Source organism: Salvia splendens, chromosome 20 (assembly GCF_004379255.2).
Source record: "Salvia splendens isolate huo1 chromosome 20, SspV2, whole genome shotgun sequence".
Taxonomy (NCBI): domain Eukaryota; kingdom Viridiplantae; phylum Streptophyta; class Magnoliopsida; order Lamiales; family Lamiaceae; genus Salvia; species Salvia splendens.
Window position 1 is genome coordinate 1,934,175 of NC_056051.1, and position 17,143 is coordinate 1,951,317.

The 17,143-nt window shown below is 40.9% G+C and overlaps 1 protein-coding gene across 1 annotated transcript; it reads right to left on the reverse strand.

Moving 5' to 3' along the window:
• LOC121780907 (putative receptor-like protein kinase At3g47110) lies at positions 1-15,493 on the reverse strand. Its single transcript, XM_042178563.1, has 5 exons — positions 14,648-15,493; positions 14,032-14,250; positions 13,875-13,946; positions 566-2,569; positions 1-483 (listed from the first exon to the last, which is right to left on the reverse strand). The coding sequence occupies exons 1-5, from the start codon at positions 15,411-15,413 to the stop codon at positions 125-127; spliced, it is 3,420 nt and encodes a 1,139-aa protein (XP_042034497.1). The 5' UTR covers positions 15,414-15,493; the 3' UTR covers positions 1-124.
• Positions 15,494-17,143: the final 1,650 nt, after the last annotated feature.

Below are 17,143 nucleotides of genomic sequence, written 5' to 3' on the forward strand. Positions count from 1 at the left end.
TTCAGCAAAAAATAAATAGGAATAAAATCAGCTACAAGTGTTGACTATGCATTGTATTCCAAATTTTAAGTAAGATCTGGAGGAATTTATGCACAGACTTTAAAAAAGAGACACTTTGAGATTACTAACGCCTTGTGGTTCCTGCTAAAAGTGTGGCTCTTACTTTCTTGAGAGTTGCTGCTGCTTCAATCATGTTGATTCTTTCATGTGGTGAAATGACTAAACATTTGATTGCAACATGAAAAATAGATGACACACATCCCTCTTTTTCATTGAAATGCCTATCTTCTCTTGCTAGCAACCCATGTTCTGTAACTTCACTTACTGCATTTTCTTGTATTGCTTCGCCAATCCACTCTTTGAAGCTCATTTCTCCAGTGAATATATCATCCGTGGGCTTCTTCCCGGTCAACATCTCTAAGAGCATTATACCATAACTATACACGTCTCCGTTCGTGGATACCTTTCCTTCCGATCCATACTCTAATCACACGAAATTTTCCCGAGTTGATAATAACCCAAAATGAAACATAAAAATAAATCTCAAAGTACATATAAACATCACCTGGTGCTGCATATCCGATAGTTGCCAATGTTTTAGTCAGAACCTCAGTCTGCCCTTCATCAAAAAGCTTGGAAATACCAAAATCACCAACACGAGCAGTCATATCCTTATCAAGCAACACATTGTTCGGCTTTATATCACAATGAACAATGGGGAATGTATAGCCATGATGCAGATACTCCAAGGCCAGTGCTACATCAATTGCTATATTCACCCTCTGCAGTAAATCCAACCAACAATTTTCAGAATGTAGCCAATTCTCCAAACTCCCATTAGGCATGTACTCAAGAATCAACGCTTTGAACTCAACGTTACTACAACAACCAATTATCCCAAGCAAGTTCCTATGTCGAATGTTACTTAGTATCCGGCTCTCAGTCTCAAAACTCTTCATAGATCCTTCCGATTGCATATCAAAGACCTTCACCGCAACATCCAAATCATCAGAAAGCATCGCTTTGAATACTGAACCAAAGCTTCCTCGTCCAAGCAGACTCGTTTCACTGAAAGAATTAGTTCCACGCACAAGCTCTAAGTACGAAACTCTCCTCCAAGCATCACCTACTGAAGTATCATCTTGATATGGTAATTTTTTTGGCCTGCATCGCCTTATTACCATAACTGCAAAAGCTACCAATATCAAAGCTGAAAGCACAGGTGGCAAAATATACTTCAACAACTCAGCAACACTCTTCAGTCTTGATTTAGCATGTTTTTTCGCACAAGTTAGTACCCCAAATCTTTCAACACCACAAAGAGCATAGTTCTGAGCAAACGATTCAGCATTGAAGTTAATGAAACACCCTCCATTTGGAATCTCCCCTTCCAACTTGTTGTAAGATACATCAAGATACATGAGGTCCAGGTTAGCCAAATTCTTTGGTATAACACCAGAGAGATTGTTATGAGATAGATATAACTCGTTCAATGATCTCATATTCTCGAAAGATTGGGGTATAGATCCTCCAAACGTATTATTCGACAAAGACAAGAACTCCAAAGAAGTGCACCCCGCAATCAAGCTAGGAATATCACCTGAAAATTGGTTGCAAGACAAGTCTAGCTCATTGATAGCCTTCAAGCGACCAACTTGAGATGATAATTCACCATTCAAATAGTTTGAGGACAAGTTTAGACTCGTAAGATCTGCGAGATTCCATAATTCAAGAGGTATGGTGGAATTCAACTTGTTTGAATCCAAATACACCTCCCTTAAGGTTCTAATCCTTCCCAAACATCCAGGCACATCACCTGTGAAAATATTCTCACTCAAGTTCAACAAGTTGAGAATTCTCATTTGGCAAAGACCATGAGGGATGAACCCCTGAAGATGATTTGTACCAAGGTTTATACCTTCAAGTTGCTTCAAGTTTCCTATATGTATTGGAACATCTCCTGTGAGATGATTTTGGTGAAGATACAAACCATGCAAACTACTTAAGTTTACAATCCCGTGAGGAATAGAACCTTTTATATTACAGTTTGATGCTGCAAAAGTGACAAGATCAGTAGATAAATTCCCAATGGAGGCCGGGAGGATCCCATTCATTTGTGGATTGTCTGATATTTCCAAGTATTGTAAATCGCGACAGTTAGCTAATGAAGAGAGAAATCTTATCACTTGATGGGGAGATTCAGCTCCTGTCAAATTGTTTTCCCAAAGTCGAAGTGCTTTCAAGAGTCTTAAATTACCAAAGTCTGGGATGGAGCCAGTGAATGTATTTCTGTTCAATTCTATGACAATAAGTTGAGAAGCGTTGGTGATGGAGCTTGGGATTTTTCCGCTGAGCTTGTTAAAGTATAGATAAAGCTCTTGGAGTTTGGAGAGGGAGAGTCCCATAAATGGAGGGAGGTTTCCTGAGAAATTGTTCTGCTGAAGAGATAAGACCTTCAATGATGAAATGTTAAATATGGAAGATGGTATGGTTCCATATAAGAAATCGTTGAAGGAAGCTGCAAACATCTCAAGATTTACCAGGTTACCAAGTTCTTCTGGTAATTCACCTGTCATAGATAGACAACATTTGATGAAATATCATAACCATTTGTGAAATGATCGATTCATTGTTCATGCATCTATCCTTCCATCCGTGTATAGTATGTGAACAGTCATTTTTATATTTGACATTGATTCATGCATTTACTAGCTAAAGTTATCTACATATATAGATATGTATTTGATACGTGCATATCCCCATATATTTATTAATTAGTTAATTACTAATTTGTCATTACTTTTCCATATATGTTTAGGATATTTTCTTGTTCCTTAAGTTAAGGTATTTAATATTATAAATATGTATCATTGTTATTCTTTTCAATCATTGAATGAATATATGAATTTACGCTTCTTTCTGTTTTACGCTTCTTTCTGTTTTATTTTATGCACTTTGTTTAAAGCTTGAGTTGTCGACGGGAATCTACCTCCCGGGACTTCTTGTTTATCGTCGCCGGCATCGTGATAAGGGAAATACCCTTATCAGTATTACTCTCACATCCGCAAAATGATGTCACATTATTTTAAGGATAATGTAAAAATCATGGATTGAATATGCCCGGTCAATGGATTTTGACCAAATAATAAATGTGACGAGACGTTTAATTTTGCGAAATTAAATGATATAGCGTCGATCTACATTTTACGTAGATAAATGTAGTATATTCACTTTCTCTAATCCGATTTCCGGTGAGTGAGAAATAGTGGATTAAAGTTGGGCATAATTAGCTTTTAATTAAAGCTTGGAGTTGGAGCTTAGGGAATAATTAACTAGTGTTAATTATCCCACATTGGAGGATTAACACATCTTTTAATGTGTATAAATTAAGTGACTTTATGTTACTTAATAATTATAGTGGACCAAGATGGGTGAAAGAGCCCACACGCGCGCGCCGCCGCCGCCGCCGCCCGCCCGAGCCCGAGCCCGAGCCCGTGTCCGTGCTCGCGGGCCTTGGGCCCGGGCCCGATCTCGATCTCGATCTCGATCTTGGACTTGGACTTGGACTTGGACTTGGAGTTGGATCTTGGCAATTGGTGTTTGGGTGGTCTTTGGGCTTGGTGCTTGGCCCAAACTATTCTTTTTAGACCACCGCCGAGTTAGCAATCCAAGTGGCTTGACACGTCGTCAAGCGAGGCACAGTCACGGCTGCCACGTGAGAAATCCACACGCTCGACACGCAAAAGGCACACTCCTGTCACACGCCTGTAACCGACGACGGTTACGAATCTGCAATGTTGACAGCCATCATGGCTGTTGACCCCCACCAGTGGACTGAGCCTATAAATAGGCTAGCCACTCCATGCATCTGCACTACATTATTCTCAAGCATTCTCTGCATCATAAGCTCTCTCCCTCTCTGCATTGTTTTTCTGTCGAAAGCTCTGCCCTCTCCTCCATGTCGTTCGCCGGAGCTCTACTGATTGCGGTGCTGCATCAATAGAGACGTAGCCGTTTTACCTTTGGGGACGTCACGCCAACCGAAGAGCACTACCGGGGCGTATCTCATCTTGCGGGAAGAGGACTCCTCGACTCGGCTAATTCACGGTTTAGTAGTTTCGTTTTTACGTTGTAATTTTGAGTTCAGTTCCTCCTTTTGTATTCCTTCTTCTTTTGGGTTGTATTACGCCCTACTATTTTATCTTGTAATCCAGAAACCAACAATCGCAAGACGAGATATAACTTGCCTTTGAAGGAATTTGGACTCTAAACTGAACCTAAAAACTTTCGAAACACTTAATACCTTTGCTGGAGATGTCGACTGATTCCAACACCGCCGCTGCCACCTCCGCCCCTGCCATTCCCTCCACCATGGCGACCACTGGACCGGTCAACACTTCATCGATTCCCTCGATGATGCCAACCCCCGGCTTCCCAGCCGCCTCATCCACTGTCCCTTGGGTTTGGGACAACCCTTTCGGGGCGTCCACTGGTTCCACCTTTGGTGGTTCGGTTGGTTCCACTTTTAGTGGTTCCTTCGGATCCTTTAATGGATCGAGTGTTGGTGCCTTCGGGCTCAATACTGGTGTTGGATCTTCCGGGATCAACACGAATGTGGGGGGCACTATGCCCAACACGAACATGGGGGGCTCTATGCCCAACCAAGTTGTTGGCTCCTTCGGGGGCAACGGAATTGGTCCCTTCCATGGACCAACTGCGGCACCTTTGGCACCAAGAATGATGCCACCTGCCGAGAAACCACCTAAGTTTGGAGGATCTAACTTCAAGAGGTGGTACCAAAAGATGTTGTTCTACTTGACAACATTGGGCGTCGCCAACTTTCTCACTGAAAACGAGCCGCCCGCGCCAAGCGACCAAGAGACTAGGCTCGAAGTCATGGCGGACTATGAAGCTTGGAGAAAAGGGGATTATCTATGTAAAAATTTTATTTTAAGTGCATTAGATGATAGCCTCTACAATGTATACTCCAATGTAACCACATCTAAACAAATGTGGGAAAACCTAGAAAAGAAGTATAGCATAGATAATGCTGCAGGGACGGAACAAGTTGTAGCTTCCAAATTTATGGACTACAAGATGGTCGATTCTCGACCCGTCATGGAGCAAGTCCAAGAGCTCCAAATGATCATCCACTCATTAGTGGCTGAAGGGATGACCTTGCCCGATAAATTCCTAAGGTGCACGATCATTGACAAGCTCCCTCCAAGTTGGAAGGACTTCAAGAGTTATCTCAAGCACAAGCGAAAGCAGATGACCCTTGAAGACTTGATCAGGAAGTTGCGCATTGAGGCAGATGTGCGCAAAAGCGACCAAAAGGCTAAGGGCTTCACCCCACTTGAAGCCAAAGCCAATCTGTTGGAGCGGGGCGGTCCCTCCAACAAACGCCCTCGCCCAAACCGTCCAAGTGACAAAGGGAAGGGAAAGCAGCCTTCAAAAAAGTTTGAAGGCGACTGCTACAAATGTGGCAAACAAGACCACTTTGCTAAGGACTGCCGCAGCAAGAAGAAGAAGCCGGCTGCCCACGTCGTTGAGAAGGAGTTCAAGGACTGGGATGAAAACGACCTCATTGCAGTGGTCACCGAAGAGGTTAACCTTGTGGATAACAAGGGTGGCTGGTACATCAACACCGGCGCTACTGCTCATGTCTGCTCAGATAGGAGCAAGTTTGCCTCCTACACTGCTGCTGAAGGGAGGAAGATCAACATGGGGAATCAAGCATCGTCCGAAGTCCTCGGCGTTGGTAACGTGATTCTCATGATGACGTCTGGCGTCACGATCACTTTGAAGGATGTGCTGCATGTCCCGGACATCAACAAGAACCTAGTGTCAGGATCAATACTAGTTAATAAGAGGTTTAAACTTGTATTTGAGTCTGATAGGTTTACTTTGTATAAGTTTGAAAAATCCCTCGGAAAAGGTTATGTAACCGATGGGCTTTTCAAGCTTAGTGTGGCAACTCGCAGTGTTGCAAAGCCTTTGGCTAATAAAAATAAAGCATCTACTTCCTCTTACTTGACTGAGAGTTCAAATTTGTGGCATTGTAGATTGGGACATGTAAATTCAAAAGCCATTAAAAGATTAGTAAATGTAGATTTACTAAAGGCTAATGAATTGGATATCCAAGATAAATGTGAAATTTGTCTTGAAGCAAAAATGACTAAGTTGCTGTTTCACTCGGTTGAACGAAGCACAAAACCCCTTGAATTAATTCACACGGACGTATGTGATTTAAAGATGGTGCAAACTAGAGGTGGTAAAAAGTACTTTATCACTTTCATAGATGATTGCACAAGGTATTGCTATATTTATATTTTAAGAATTAAAGATGAAGCAATAAAAGCGTTCAAAAATTATAAGAACGAACTTGAGAATCAACTTGGTTGTAAAATCAAATCGATTCGAAGCGATAGAGGAGGCGAATATGTAGCCCCGTTTGAGGAATTATGCAACGCAAGTGGTATAATCCATCAAACGACTGCACCATATTCACCACAATCTAATGGTGTTGCAGAACGCAAAAATCGAACTCTAAAAGAGATGATGAATGCACTGCTTTTGACTTCAGGATTACCACATAACATGTGGGGGGAAGCTGTTTTGACAGCCAACTATATCTTGAATAAGATCCCTCTCAAAGGAAAAGATGTTACTCCTTATGAGTTGTGGAAGGGAAGGAAGCCATCCTACAAATACCTCAAAGTGTGGGGGTGTTTGGCAAAGGTGATGGTTCCTCCACCCAAAGAAGTTACAATCGGACCTAAAACGGTTGATTGCATCTTCATTGGATATGCACTTAACAGTAGTGCATATCGTTTTGTTGTTCACAAGTCTGAAATATCGACTATCACAGTAGGAACAACAATTGAGTCGAGGAATGTTGTATTTCTCGAAAATACATTTCCTTGCAAAGACAAAGAAAAAGTCTCAACAAATTCTGAGACAAGAATTGAAGAAGCCACTAATTCTAAACCAGTGGAAGAAGAAGCCACTAGTTCTAAATCAGCGGATGAGGAACCTAAATCGCGCAAGCGTGCAAGGCCCGATCCAAATGATACAACACTAAGACGTGGTAGTAGGGTCAGAACACCAAAAACATTTTGTCCTGACTACATTGCTTTTATGTTAGATGAAGAACCGACATCTATAAAAGTAGCATTCGATGGCCCAGACGGGTTACATTGGAGAGAAGCTGTTCAAAGCGAAATTGATTCAATTTTGCTAAACCACACGTGGGTGTTGGTTGATTTGCCCGAAGGTGCTAAACCTTTAGGATGCAAATGGGTCCTTAAAAGAAAGTTTAAGGCCGATGGAACAGTAGATAAGTATAAAGCCCGACTAGTAGTAAAGGGTTTTAAACAAAAGGAAGGACATGACTTATTCGATACATATTTACCTGTAACAAGGATTACATCTATCCGAGTGCTTCTCGCTATTGCTGCATTGCACAATCTTGAGATTCATCAAATGGATGTAAAGACCGCGTTTCTAAATGGTGAATTAGAAGATGAAATATATATGGAGCAACCCGAAGGGTTTGTAGTACCTGGACAAGAGAAAAAGGTATGCAAGCTCGTAAAGTCTCTATATGGATTGAAACAAGCGCCATTGCAATGGCACTTGAAGTTTGATAATGTGATGTTATCGAATGGGTTCAAAATCAACGAGTGCGACAAATGTGTCTACATCAAGAGCACTAATAACGGCCATGTTATAGTGTGTCTATACGTTGATGATATGTTAATCTTGGGTAGTAACACTCAAGTAATTAACGATACAAAGGTCATGTTAAAGAGAAACTTTGACATGAAAGACATGGGTCTAGCCGATGTAATTCTTGGAATGAAGATTCTAAGAACGTCTGATGGAATCATCTTAACACAATCACATTATGTTGAGAAGATATTGAATAAATTCAAAGCCTATGATGGCGCGCCAGTTAAGACTCCAATTGAACTCGACGTTCACTTGAGCAAAAACAAAGGCGAGCCCGTTGCACAAGAAGAGTATGCACAGGTCATCGGGTGCATTATGTACTTAACTAATTGCACTCGACCTGACATTGCTTGTGCCGTGAACAAGTTGAGTCGTTACACGAGCAATCCAAGCAAACAGCATTGAAGAGCTCTTGTGAGGGTTTTGAGATATTTAAAACATACTCAAAATCTTGGGCTACACTTCTCGAGATACCCCCCGGTACTTGAAGGGTACTGTGATGCCAATTGGATATCCGATAATAGAGACTCACTTTCAACAAGTGGATACGTCTTTACTATTGGGGGTGGAGCTGTATCGTGGAAATCCACAAAACAGACATGTATAGCCCGATCAACAATGGAATCGGAGTTCATTGCCTTAGATAAGGCGGGTGAGGAAGCCTAGTGGCTTAAGAACTTCCTTGAAGATATTCCATGTTGGTCTAAGCCAGTGCCACCAGTGTTGATCCACTGCGATAGCCAAGCGGCTATTGGAAGGGCAAACAATGGTTTCTATAACGGTAAGTCTCGACATATACGTCGACGACATAACACCGTGAGACATTTGATCACAACAGGGGTGATTACAATTGACTATGTGAAGTCAATAGATAATCTAGCGGATCCGCTAACCAAAGGGTTAAACCGTGATCAAATGAATAAGTTGCTAGAGGGAATGGGTTTGAAATCCACAAACTAAAGAATTATCATAGTGGTAACCCAACCATGATGACTGGAGATCCCAAGAACTTAGTTCAAAGGGACAACTAAGCTATGAGAGTTCATGAGAAACACTCAATTATATCTATTCCCTAAGAGCAATAGAGTGTTGGAGAACTTGCATAGTGGTAAAGGCTAAGTCTATAACTTTTAATGGTTCTTAAAGATCTCAAAGAGATGGACTTCTCAAAGAGACCAAGTATGGCAAGGTACTTGACTAAGAATCACCTTTGTAAGTGCGAAGTGTGGTCGCTTCATAAAACACACTTATGAATCCAAAGTGGTGTCCAAGACCGCAATGGACACAAAACGTGAGAACGGATGAGGTTGAGGTGTTTAAGCATTAACACCATTGTCTCGGTGCACGTAGTGGGGGATTAGTTCAAAGCATCGCGCTACTAAGCCGCCTGTGTATCCGATGGTGTTGACTATGGATGGTTCAAAGCCAACAACTACCTATCCTTATGCTTATATACCTCGTGAGGGTTGAGCTTGTGTCTGCATGCATATGCATTCGGCTATTTCCACTCATGTGGGGGATTGTAAAAATCATGGATTGAATATGCCCGGTCAATGAATTTTGACGAAATAATAAATGTGACGAGATGTTTAATTTTGCAAAATTAAATGATATAGCGTCGATCTACATTTTACGTAGATAAATGTAGTATATTCACTTTCTCTAATCCGATTTCCGGTGAGTGATACATAGTGGATTAAAGTTGGGCATAATTAGCTTTTAATTAAAGCTTGGAGTTGGAGCTTAGGGAATAATTAACTAGTGTTAATTATCCCACATTGGAGGATTAACACATCTTTTAATGTGTATAAATTAAGTGACTTTATGTTACTTAATAATTATAGTGGACCAAGATGGGTGAAAGAGCCCACACGCGCACACGAACGCGCCGCCGCCGCCGCCCGCCCGAGCCCGAGCCCGTGCACGTGCTCGTGCTCGCGCTCGCGGGCCGCGGGCCTCGGGCCCGGGCTCGATCCCGATCCCGATCTCAATCTTGGACTTGGATCTTGGCAATTGGTCTTTGGGCTTGGTGCTTGGCCCGAACTATTCTTTTTAGACCACCGCCGAGTCAGCAATCCAAGTGGCTTGACATGTCGTCAAGCGAGGCACAGTCACGGCTGCCACGTGAGAAATCCACACGCTCCACACGCGAAAGGCACACTCCTGTCACACGCCTGTAACCGACGACGGTTACGAATCTGCAATGATGACAGCCATCATGGCTGTTGACCCCCACCAGTGGACTGAGCCTATAAATAGGCTAGCCACTCCATGCATCTGCACTACATTATTCTCAAGCATTCTCTGCATCATAAGCTCTCTCCCTCTCTGCATTGTTTTTCTGTCGAAAGCTCTGCCCTCTCCTCCATCCCGTTCGCCGGAGCTCTACTGATTGCGGTGCTGCATCAATAGAGACGTAGCCGTTTTACCTTTGGGGACGACACGCCAACCGAAGAGCACTACCGGGGCGTATCTCGTCTTGCGGGAAGAGGACTCCTCGACTCGGCTAATTCACTGTTTAGTAGTTTCGTTTTTACGTTGTAATTTTGAGTTCAGTTCCTCCTTTTGTATTCCTTCTTCTTTTGGGTTGTATTACGCCCTACTATTTTATCTTGTAATCCAGAAACCAACAGATAAAAGATGTCATGTTTTCATTTTTGGAAAAAATAAATCATCTTTTTTGTATCCAATTACATTTCTCTCATTCTCTTCTTTATTACTCCAATTATATCCAATTACTTTTTTCTCTCTACATGACACATTACACAACATCCCATAAAATCTCATGTCACCTACCAAGTAGGAAACATTTGACATCAAGCAAAATACATAAACAAAATATATTATGTATATTTAAAAAGTGTCGCAATCCTATTGATATGGATCAACCTGTAATATTTTTTCCTAGTTATAGGTTTATTTAGGTGTTAGTCTAATAATATAGGTCATGGCTCGAGAAAAAAATGGATAAAAGGACAAACTTCAATAAGAGGAAAAAAAAACAGAAATCACAAGAACCACACGGACTGTGTCGTCTTTGAAAGAACACATGGCCCATATGGTATGTCGAATTTTGTACATAGACTAGAAAGCATGGATGGAGGTTCGTGATTTTATGCCCACTTTATAGTATAAATATTTTGGTTGAATTAATTCAAATCTAGAATTAGATTTCATTATCGAAATCATTAAAGTGCTGAGATATGGCTTACAGAATAAATCTATAGGGCCAATTTGCATATTTTTATTTAATGGGTTGATGTTTATGGTAATGGTTATACATGAAAGTGATTAAGGCATTGCGACTTAAGCCTCACGGATGAATATTAACATGCATAATCCTACATAAACTCCTAAGAGCCAATTCGGGCCTTTCTAAGCCTTACTTTTTGTTGAATATCAATATACATAACCAAATTTGAAAGAAATTTTGATTTATGCATTATATATTATTTTTATGTTGATTAATTATAAAAGTTTTCAAAATATAAAACAAACGGAGATAATATTGACGACATAACAAGGATGGTGTGAGACATGAAAGATGCTATTTGGACATAGATTGATGTGTTGATGTAACTAGATTTGAAGGAGTAGTTTGTGCATGATTCATGTTCTAAGGAGCAGTGTTTATAGGAAAATGTAATCTTTTGACTTGTGCGGAATGATGTGAGATGGAGGAATGTTCTCTAAGTCTCAATTTTTATTGAAACTTATGTGCTTAAATGTTATCTTATTCGAGAGCGAGCAAGACTAATTTTTGGGGATAAATGATGTAAATAGTAATTTTTCCCTTGGTTTTACGCAGTTTAAAGTGATTTATAAACTTATTTTACTAGTTTAATCCTATATGTGGTGGCTCGAGAGAGAGGAAAAAAAAGGACCAAGTTTTGATAAAAAAAAATATGCACAAACCACATAGACCATGTGGTCTGTTGATAGAACATACAACCCTTGTGATATGCCAAATTCTATCCAAAAAACCAACACATGGACCGCGTGATCCGCAATCCCTACCACACGATTCGTGTCTGCATCGCATCACCATCCATAATCGAGCACATGGACCGTGCGCTTTCCAAGCCACGACACGGCTGTGTAGTTTGTAATATTACCACACGGCCTGCCTCCCTGGGTTTGACTACCAAGAGCATCCGCAACGGTGGCGCTGTTCGCCACCGCCGTCCGCGCCGCTGGCACGGACGCCACCCGCCGCCGCTGCGCTCGCGCCGCTGGCACGGCGCTGCTCGATGCATCGAGCAGCGCCGTGCCAGCGAGCAGCTGACGTGGCGCGCCCTCATTCGTCAACGGCATAGCCGTTGGGTTTAAATAAATTTTTTTTAAAAAAAAATCAGTTTTTAATTAAAAAAACCGATAAAAAATAAAAAAAAATTCACTTCCCAAAAAATTATATCCGTTTATAACCGTTTTTCCCACTTTTTAAATTTTTTTTAATTTTTTTTACCCCAAAAATACACACTTTCATCTATAAATACCCCCAATTTCACTCCCAAAAATTCACATCAAACTACACAATTCACATCATCATTCTCTCATCTCCATTCTCATCTTCAATCTCTCATATCCATTTTCATCTTCATTCTCTCATACCCTACAACATCACTATGTCCGGCCAAGGCGATAACCCTACGGGCTCCCACGGTTGGAACCCCGAATGGTTCGGTTCACAACCGTTTCCTAGTCCGGAAATGGAATATTCTGCCCCTCCTCAAACCCAAGATTCGGCCGTTCCGGGTGGCTACCGTCCATACCCAATCGACGACCAAGGTGCCTCCGAAGGACGATACGGGTGGACACCGGAGCCTAGGCAGACCGCCCCCTCCCAACCTCCGCAAGCTCCTACTCGCGGCAGCGGTGTCCGCACACCGTACACGCCGGCGGAGATGGATAAATTGTTCAAGGCGTACTTCGAAATCTCCGAAGATGCGGCGGTTGGCACGAACCAATCGGGCGATCACTTTTGGTGGCGCGTATCTCGCCGGTACAATGCAAACCGGCCGCCGGGAACGATCGAGCGCAACGAGAATATGGTGCGCAACTGCATCGGCCGAGCCAACGACGAAATTGGCAAGTTCAATGGCTATTTCCTCCAGGAGTCGCGGAATGCCAGGAGCGGCCGGAGCGAGGTCGACATCATCACTGCGGCGCTGAGCACATACCAATCCATGAACGGTAAGTCGTTCAAGTACCTCAACGTTTGGCAGGAAACGCGGTTCCACCCGAGGTATCTGGGAGGCGTAACATCCTCCTCTAGCGGCTCCTCCAAACGGTCAAGGTCGGTATCCCTATCCGACTTCGGCTCCGAAGAAGTGGCTAGCCAACTCGCCGGAGCTAACTTGGGTAGCCCCGACGCCGGACCAAGCGGTTCCCAACGCCGACCGCGAGGAAGGAAGAAGGCGGCGGCCGAGCGCCGGCGCTCCGCTACTCCATCGGCCCCCGCCCCCGAACCCGCACCCTATGTTCCACCTCCACCCCCGAACAACTCGTTGTGGGCCCTTTTGGCCCAACTCAATATGGCCGATAGGTCAACTATGACCCCCACGCAACTTCAAACGCACGAGGGCATGATAGTGGGTCTTCCAAAACAATTGGGGTTGTTGCCGCCGGATGAGTAGTCTTCCTCGGGTAATATTAGCCAATAATTATGTAAATTTTAATTTTTAGTATTTTAATTATGTAATTTTTAATTTTTAGGATTTTAATTATGTCTTTTTTATTTTATTTGTATTTTGTAATATTTATTGTGATTTTTTAATGAATTTTAGTATTATGGAAATGTTTATGTTTAATTGAATATTAAATTAATTGTGCTCGTCCTTGCGGAAGAGCACAGTTGTGGGTGTTGTGCTCTTGCCAGAGAGCAGGCATGAATAGTACCGCCCGGGCCCACAACCGTGCCGCTGGCAAGAGCACGGTTGTGGATGCTCTAATTCCTACGTGCATTTGATTGCTAATTGCTATTTTTGATGCCGTTTTCTTACAATTAAGAATTTTTAATAAGGTTAAATATTACTCTTTTATAAATCCTATTCGTGAAATAATATGCTAATTAGCCTAATATAATATAGTATCGACATACTTTGAATCTCAAAAAATGTAGCACAATATTTTAAATGCACCTGTCAATCGGTTATAAGCAAGATCCAAAGTTGTCAAGGAAGTTGAGTTTCCAAATTCCTTTGGCACAACACCTGAATTTCCCATCATACAATAAGAATAACAGTTAGAAAATACTTATAAAATGTTAAGAAAAAATGTAGGAGTTAAAAAATATACCTGTCAAGTGGTTATATAGAAGATACAATTCTTGAATTTTAGGGAGGATGTGGAAAGTGACTATTGATATAGTTCCAGATAAACTATTGTTGCTGAGATCCATCAATATCATAGACGAAAAGTTGAAGAAAGAATTTGGAATATTTCCAGTTAGGGAAGCGCTAGGGATGGATAATCTCTCTAATTCAGAAAGCATTCCTATTTCAGCCGGTATTCCTCCTGAAATTATTACGATAAAAATATTTAAATTTATGAATATTATTCTTAAAAATCATAAGCGTTTGACTAAATTTTAAAGTTTTCTTAAAAATCACAAAACTTTTATATTGGTTGTGTACATTTTTTCACAGTGGATCATTTTTCAAACTCAACACATAAAAAACACATATTTTATCCTATTAGGCACACACTAACTCAAAACGACGTCGTTTCATGCATAATTCAGAGTAAACCACATATTTCACGATTAGCTACACATGATCAAAATCTGCCTAAAATTTTCAATTTGGGTCGAGTTGGGAAAATTGCATATTTTTCAAAAGTTTGTGACTTTTAAGACCGTTTAAAAAGTTTGTGGAAAATACTCGAAACAGGTAACAAGAAGAAGAGACCCCACCTTCGAAATGGTTCATCCCAAGAGATAAAACCGTAAGCATGCTCAAATTCCCAATTTCAACCGGAATCCTACCGCTGAAACTATTAATAGGCAACCGCAAATCTTGAAGCTCTCTGCACTTATATATATTCGCCGGAATCTCCCCATTGAGCCGATTCCCGGTGAGAAACAGAGCTTCCAATTTCCGACTATTACTGCATATATCATCCGGAAGCTTCCCCGATAGCATATTATATCTCATATTAATCTCAATCAGAGAGGAAGCATTGAACAGAGACGAAGGTATCTCCCCCGAGAAGCTGTTGTTGCTCAGCCGCACGTATTGCAGATCGGAAAAGGCTCCGAGCCACGACGGTACTTGTCCGGTGAAGTTGTTGGACCCTAAGTTGATCATCTTTAAACGACGCAGTTTAGAGAGGTGAGAGGGTATGGGGCCGGTGAAGCGGTTGGAGCTGAGATCTAATAATTGGAGAAACGTTAGGTTTCCGAGATGTGGAGGGAGGCTTCCACGTAGGCCGAAGGAGGAGAGGTTTAGGGCCGTGACGCGGCGGTGTTTGGCGCCGCACGAGACGCCTCGCCAGCGGCATGTGGGTGTGTTGGTGGACCAGCTCGTGGCCAAGATGGAATTGGGATGTGATGAAGAAATGGTGTGTTTGAAAGAGAGTAGTGTGTGTTGATCGGTTGTGAGATTGAGGGTTTTTCGGCATGAGGTTTGTGTGAAGGTGATTAGGGTTAAAATGGTAAGTATAAGGATATTAGTCTTCATTATTATCTGTGTATTTACATGAGATGAAGTCGAGATATATTTATTTCTAAATAATTCTAATTGAGATATTTTGAGAGGTTCTGTTTATGTGATTTAGTGTCTATTGTGAGTGGGGAAGCTTGACTTGCTAATTAATGATATGTTGTGGATTAGGTGAATGGCTGTCAAATTTGGAAATAAGATCACCACAAAATTTGATTATGCTCCACTACTACAAATTTAATCTATGTCCACATTCGCCGAATAAGATATTTTATGCTAAGAGCATCCACAATAGGGACGAATGTCCCGGCGGACAACCCGACGGACATTCCAAAACACCTCCTACCATGTTATAAGGACATCTCATAGCACAGTCACGTCCATATTTAGAGGATATATGTGTGAACGCTACCTTTAGGTTTGATTTCTAGTGAGAGTTGTGTTTTTGTTTTGATTTTGTTTTGCATCTCTTTTTAGTGCTTTGGGATCTATAGAAAATTAAATGTTCTCAGCTTACTTGGGACTTGTAGGGAGTTTTTTTTTCCTATTGTTGATTGTTACTTTGTCAAATCCTTATGGAATATCTTGTTAGACTCATGTTTTTTTTCCTATTGTTGATTGTTACTTTGTCAAATCCTTATGGAATATCTTGTTAGACTCATGTTCAACATCTTTGATACTCTTATTATTTTTTATCTAGAAAACAATGAGAAAATTTTATTCCTTACAACAAAATACAATAAATTTAGTATACTAAGGTTTGATGGGCTCATTTTTTTCTCTTTTGCATGTTTTACTTAGAAGTCTAGATCGAGTCAATAATGTCATTTAGTTATGTTTTGGTGTTTGGAGAACATCTTTAGGCAACAAGATATATCAATCCATAAAATCTCTAGGTAGATCGACCTTGTATTGATCGCTATTTATAAAGTTGTGAGCATAACCAATTTTTTTTGCGCGCATGCTAATAGTGTCGACAATGAACATATTATACTCCCTCCATCCTAAGTTACTTGAGTCGTATTCCATTTTGGGTTGTCCCAAGTTACTTGAGTCATTTCTCTTTTTGGCTAAAAACAAAACATTTTATCACATTTACTTTATTCTTTCTTTTACTTTACCCTCTCTCATCTCTCTTACTTTATTCTCTCTTCTACTTTATTTAACTCACTAAACACAACTTTCTTAAATCTCGTGACGAAAAGAAACATTTCAAGTAACATGGGACGAAGGGAGTATTGCAGAAGACTAGTAATAGTGTCATTTGACTATGCGACTGATATAAGTGTCTCCATCCACTTGTGTTAATTGTATTTGCCACTACTTAGTGAAGTTAGCCAATCGTATATTTCCACTCTCAAATTGCAAAGGAAAATGCTAGCTATATCAAAAATATTTAAATATTAAGCAACTTTTGAAAATTTTAATTTTTTTCACGAACTTTAAACTTGATAAATAATATCATGAACTTTGATCGGTATATCAATTTCATACCGATGATAGATTTCAGCTTATAAAAATGAACTAGGAGATGAATTGCCATTTAACTAGACCCGAAAAGCCACTTATGAAAAAAAAATCGATACTTCTGTAATATTAGACACCAATTATAACCAAAAAATCAATCACCCTTAATTATAGTTACACAGTGTATTAATTATTGAATGCAAGAGTTCATATATCATCAGCTGTCTGGAAAGGCTTGTTTTGTCTCATAGGAAACAACGAGTTTATTATTCGCAACTTAC

What these genes read in the sequence shown, in the direction of transcription:
- LOC121780907 (XM_042178563.1), bottom strand. Translation starts at nt 15,413, where the DNA reads ATGAAGACTAATATCCTTATACTTACCATTTTAACCCTAATCACCTTC. An exon ending in TGGGATGAACCATTTCGAAG is followed by an intron (nt 14,251 to 14,647) that starts GTGGGGTCTCTT and finishes TAATAATTTCAG; the next exon opens with GAGGAATACCGGCTGAAATA. An exon ending in TGCTTATAACCGATTGACAG is followed by an intron (nt 2,570 to 13,874) that starts GTGCATTTAAAA and finishes TATCTATGACAG; the next exon opens with GTGAATTACCAGAAGAACTT.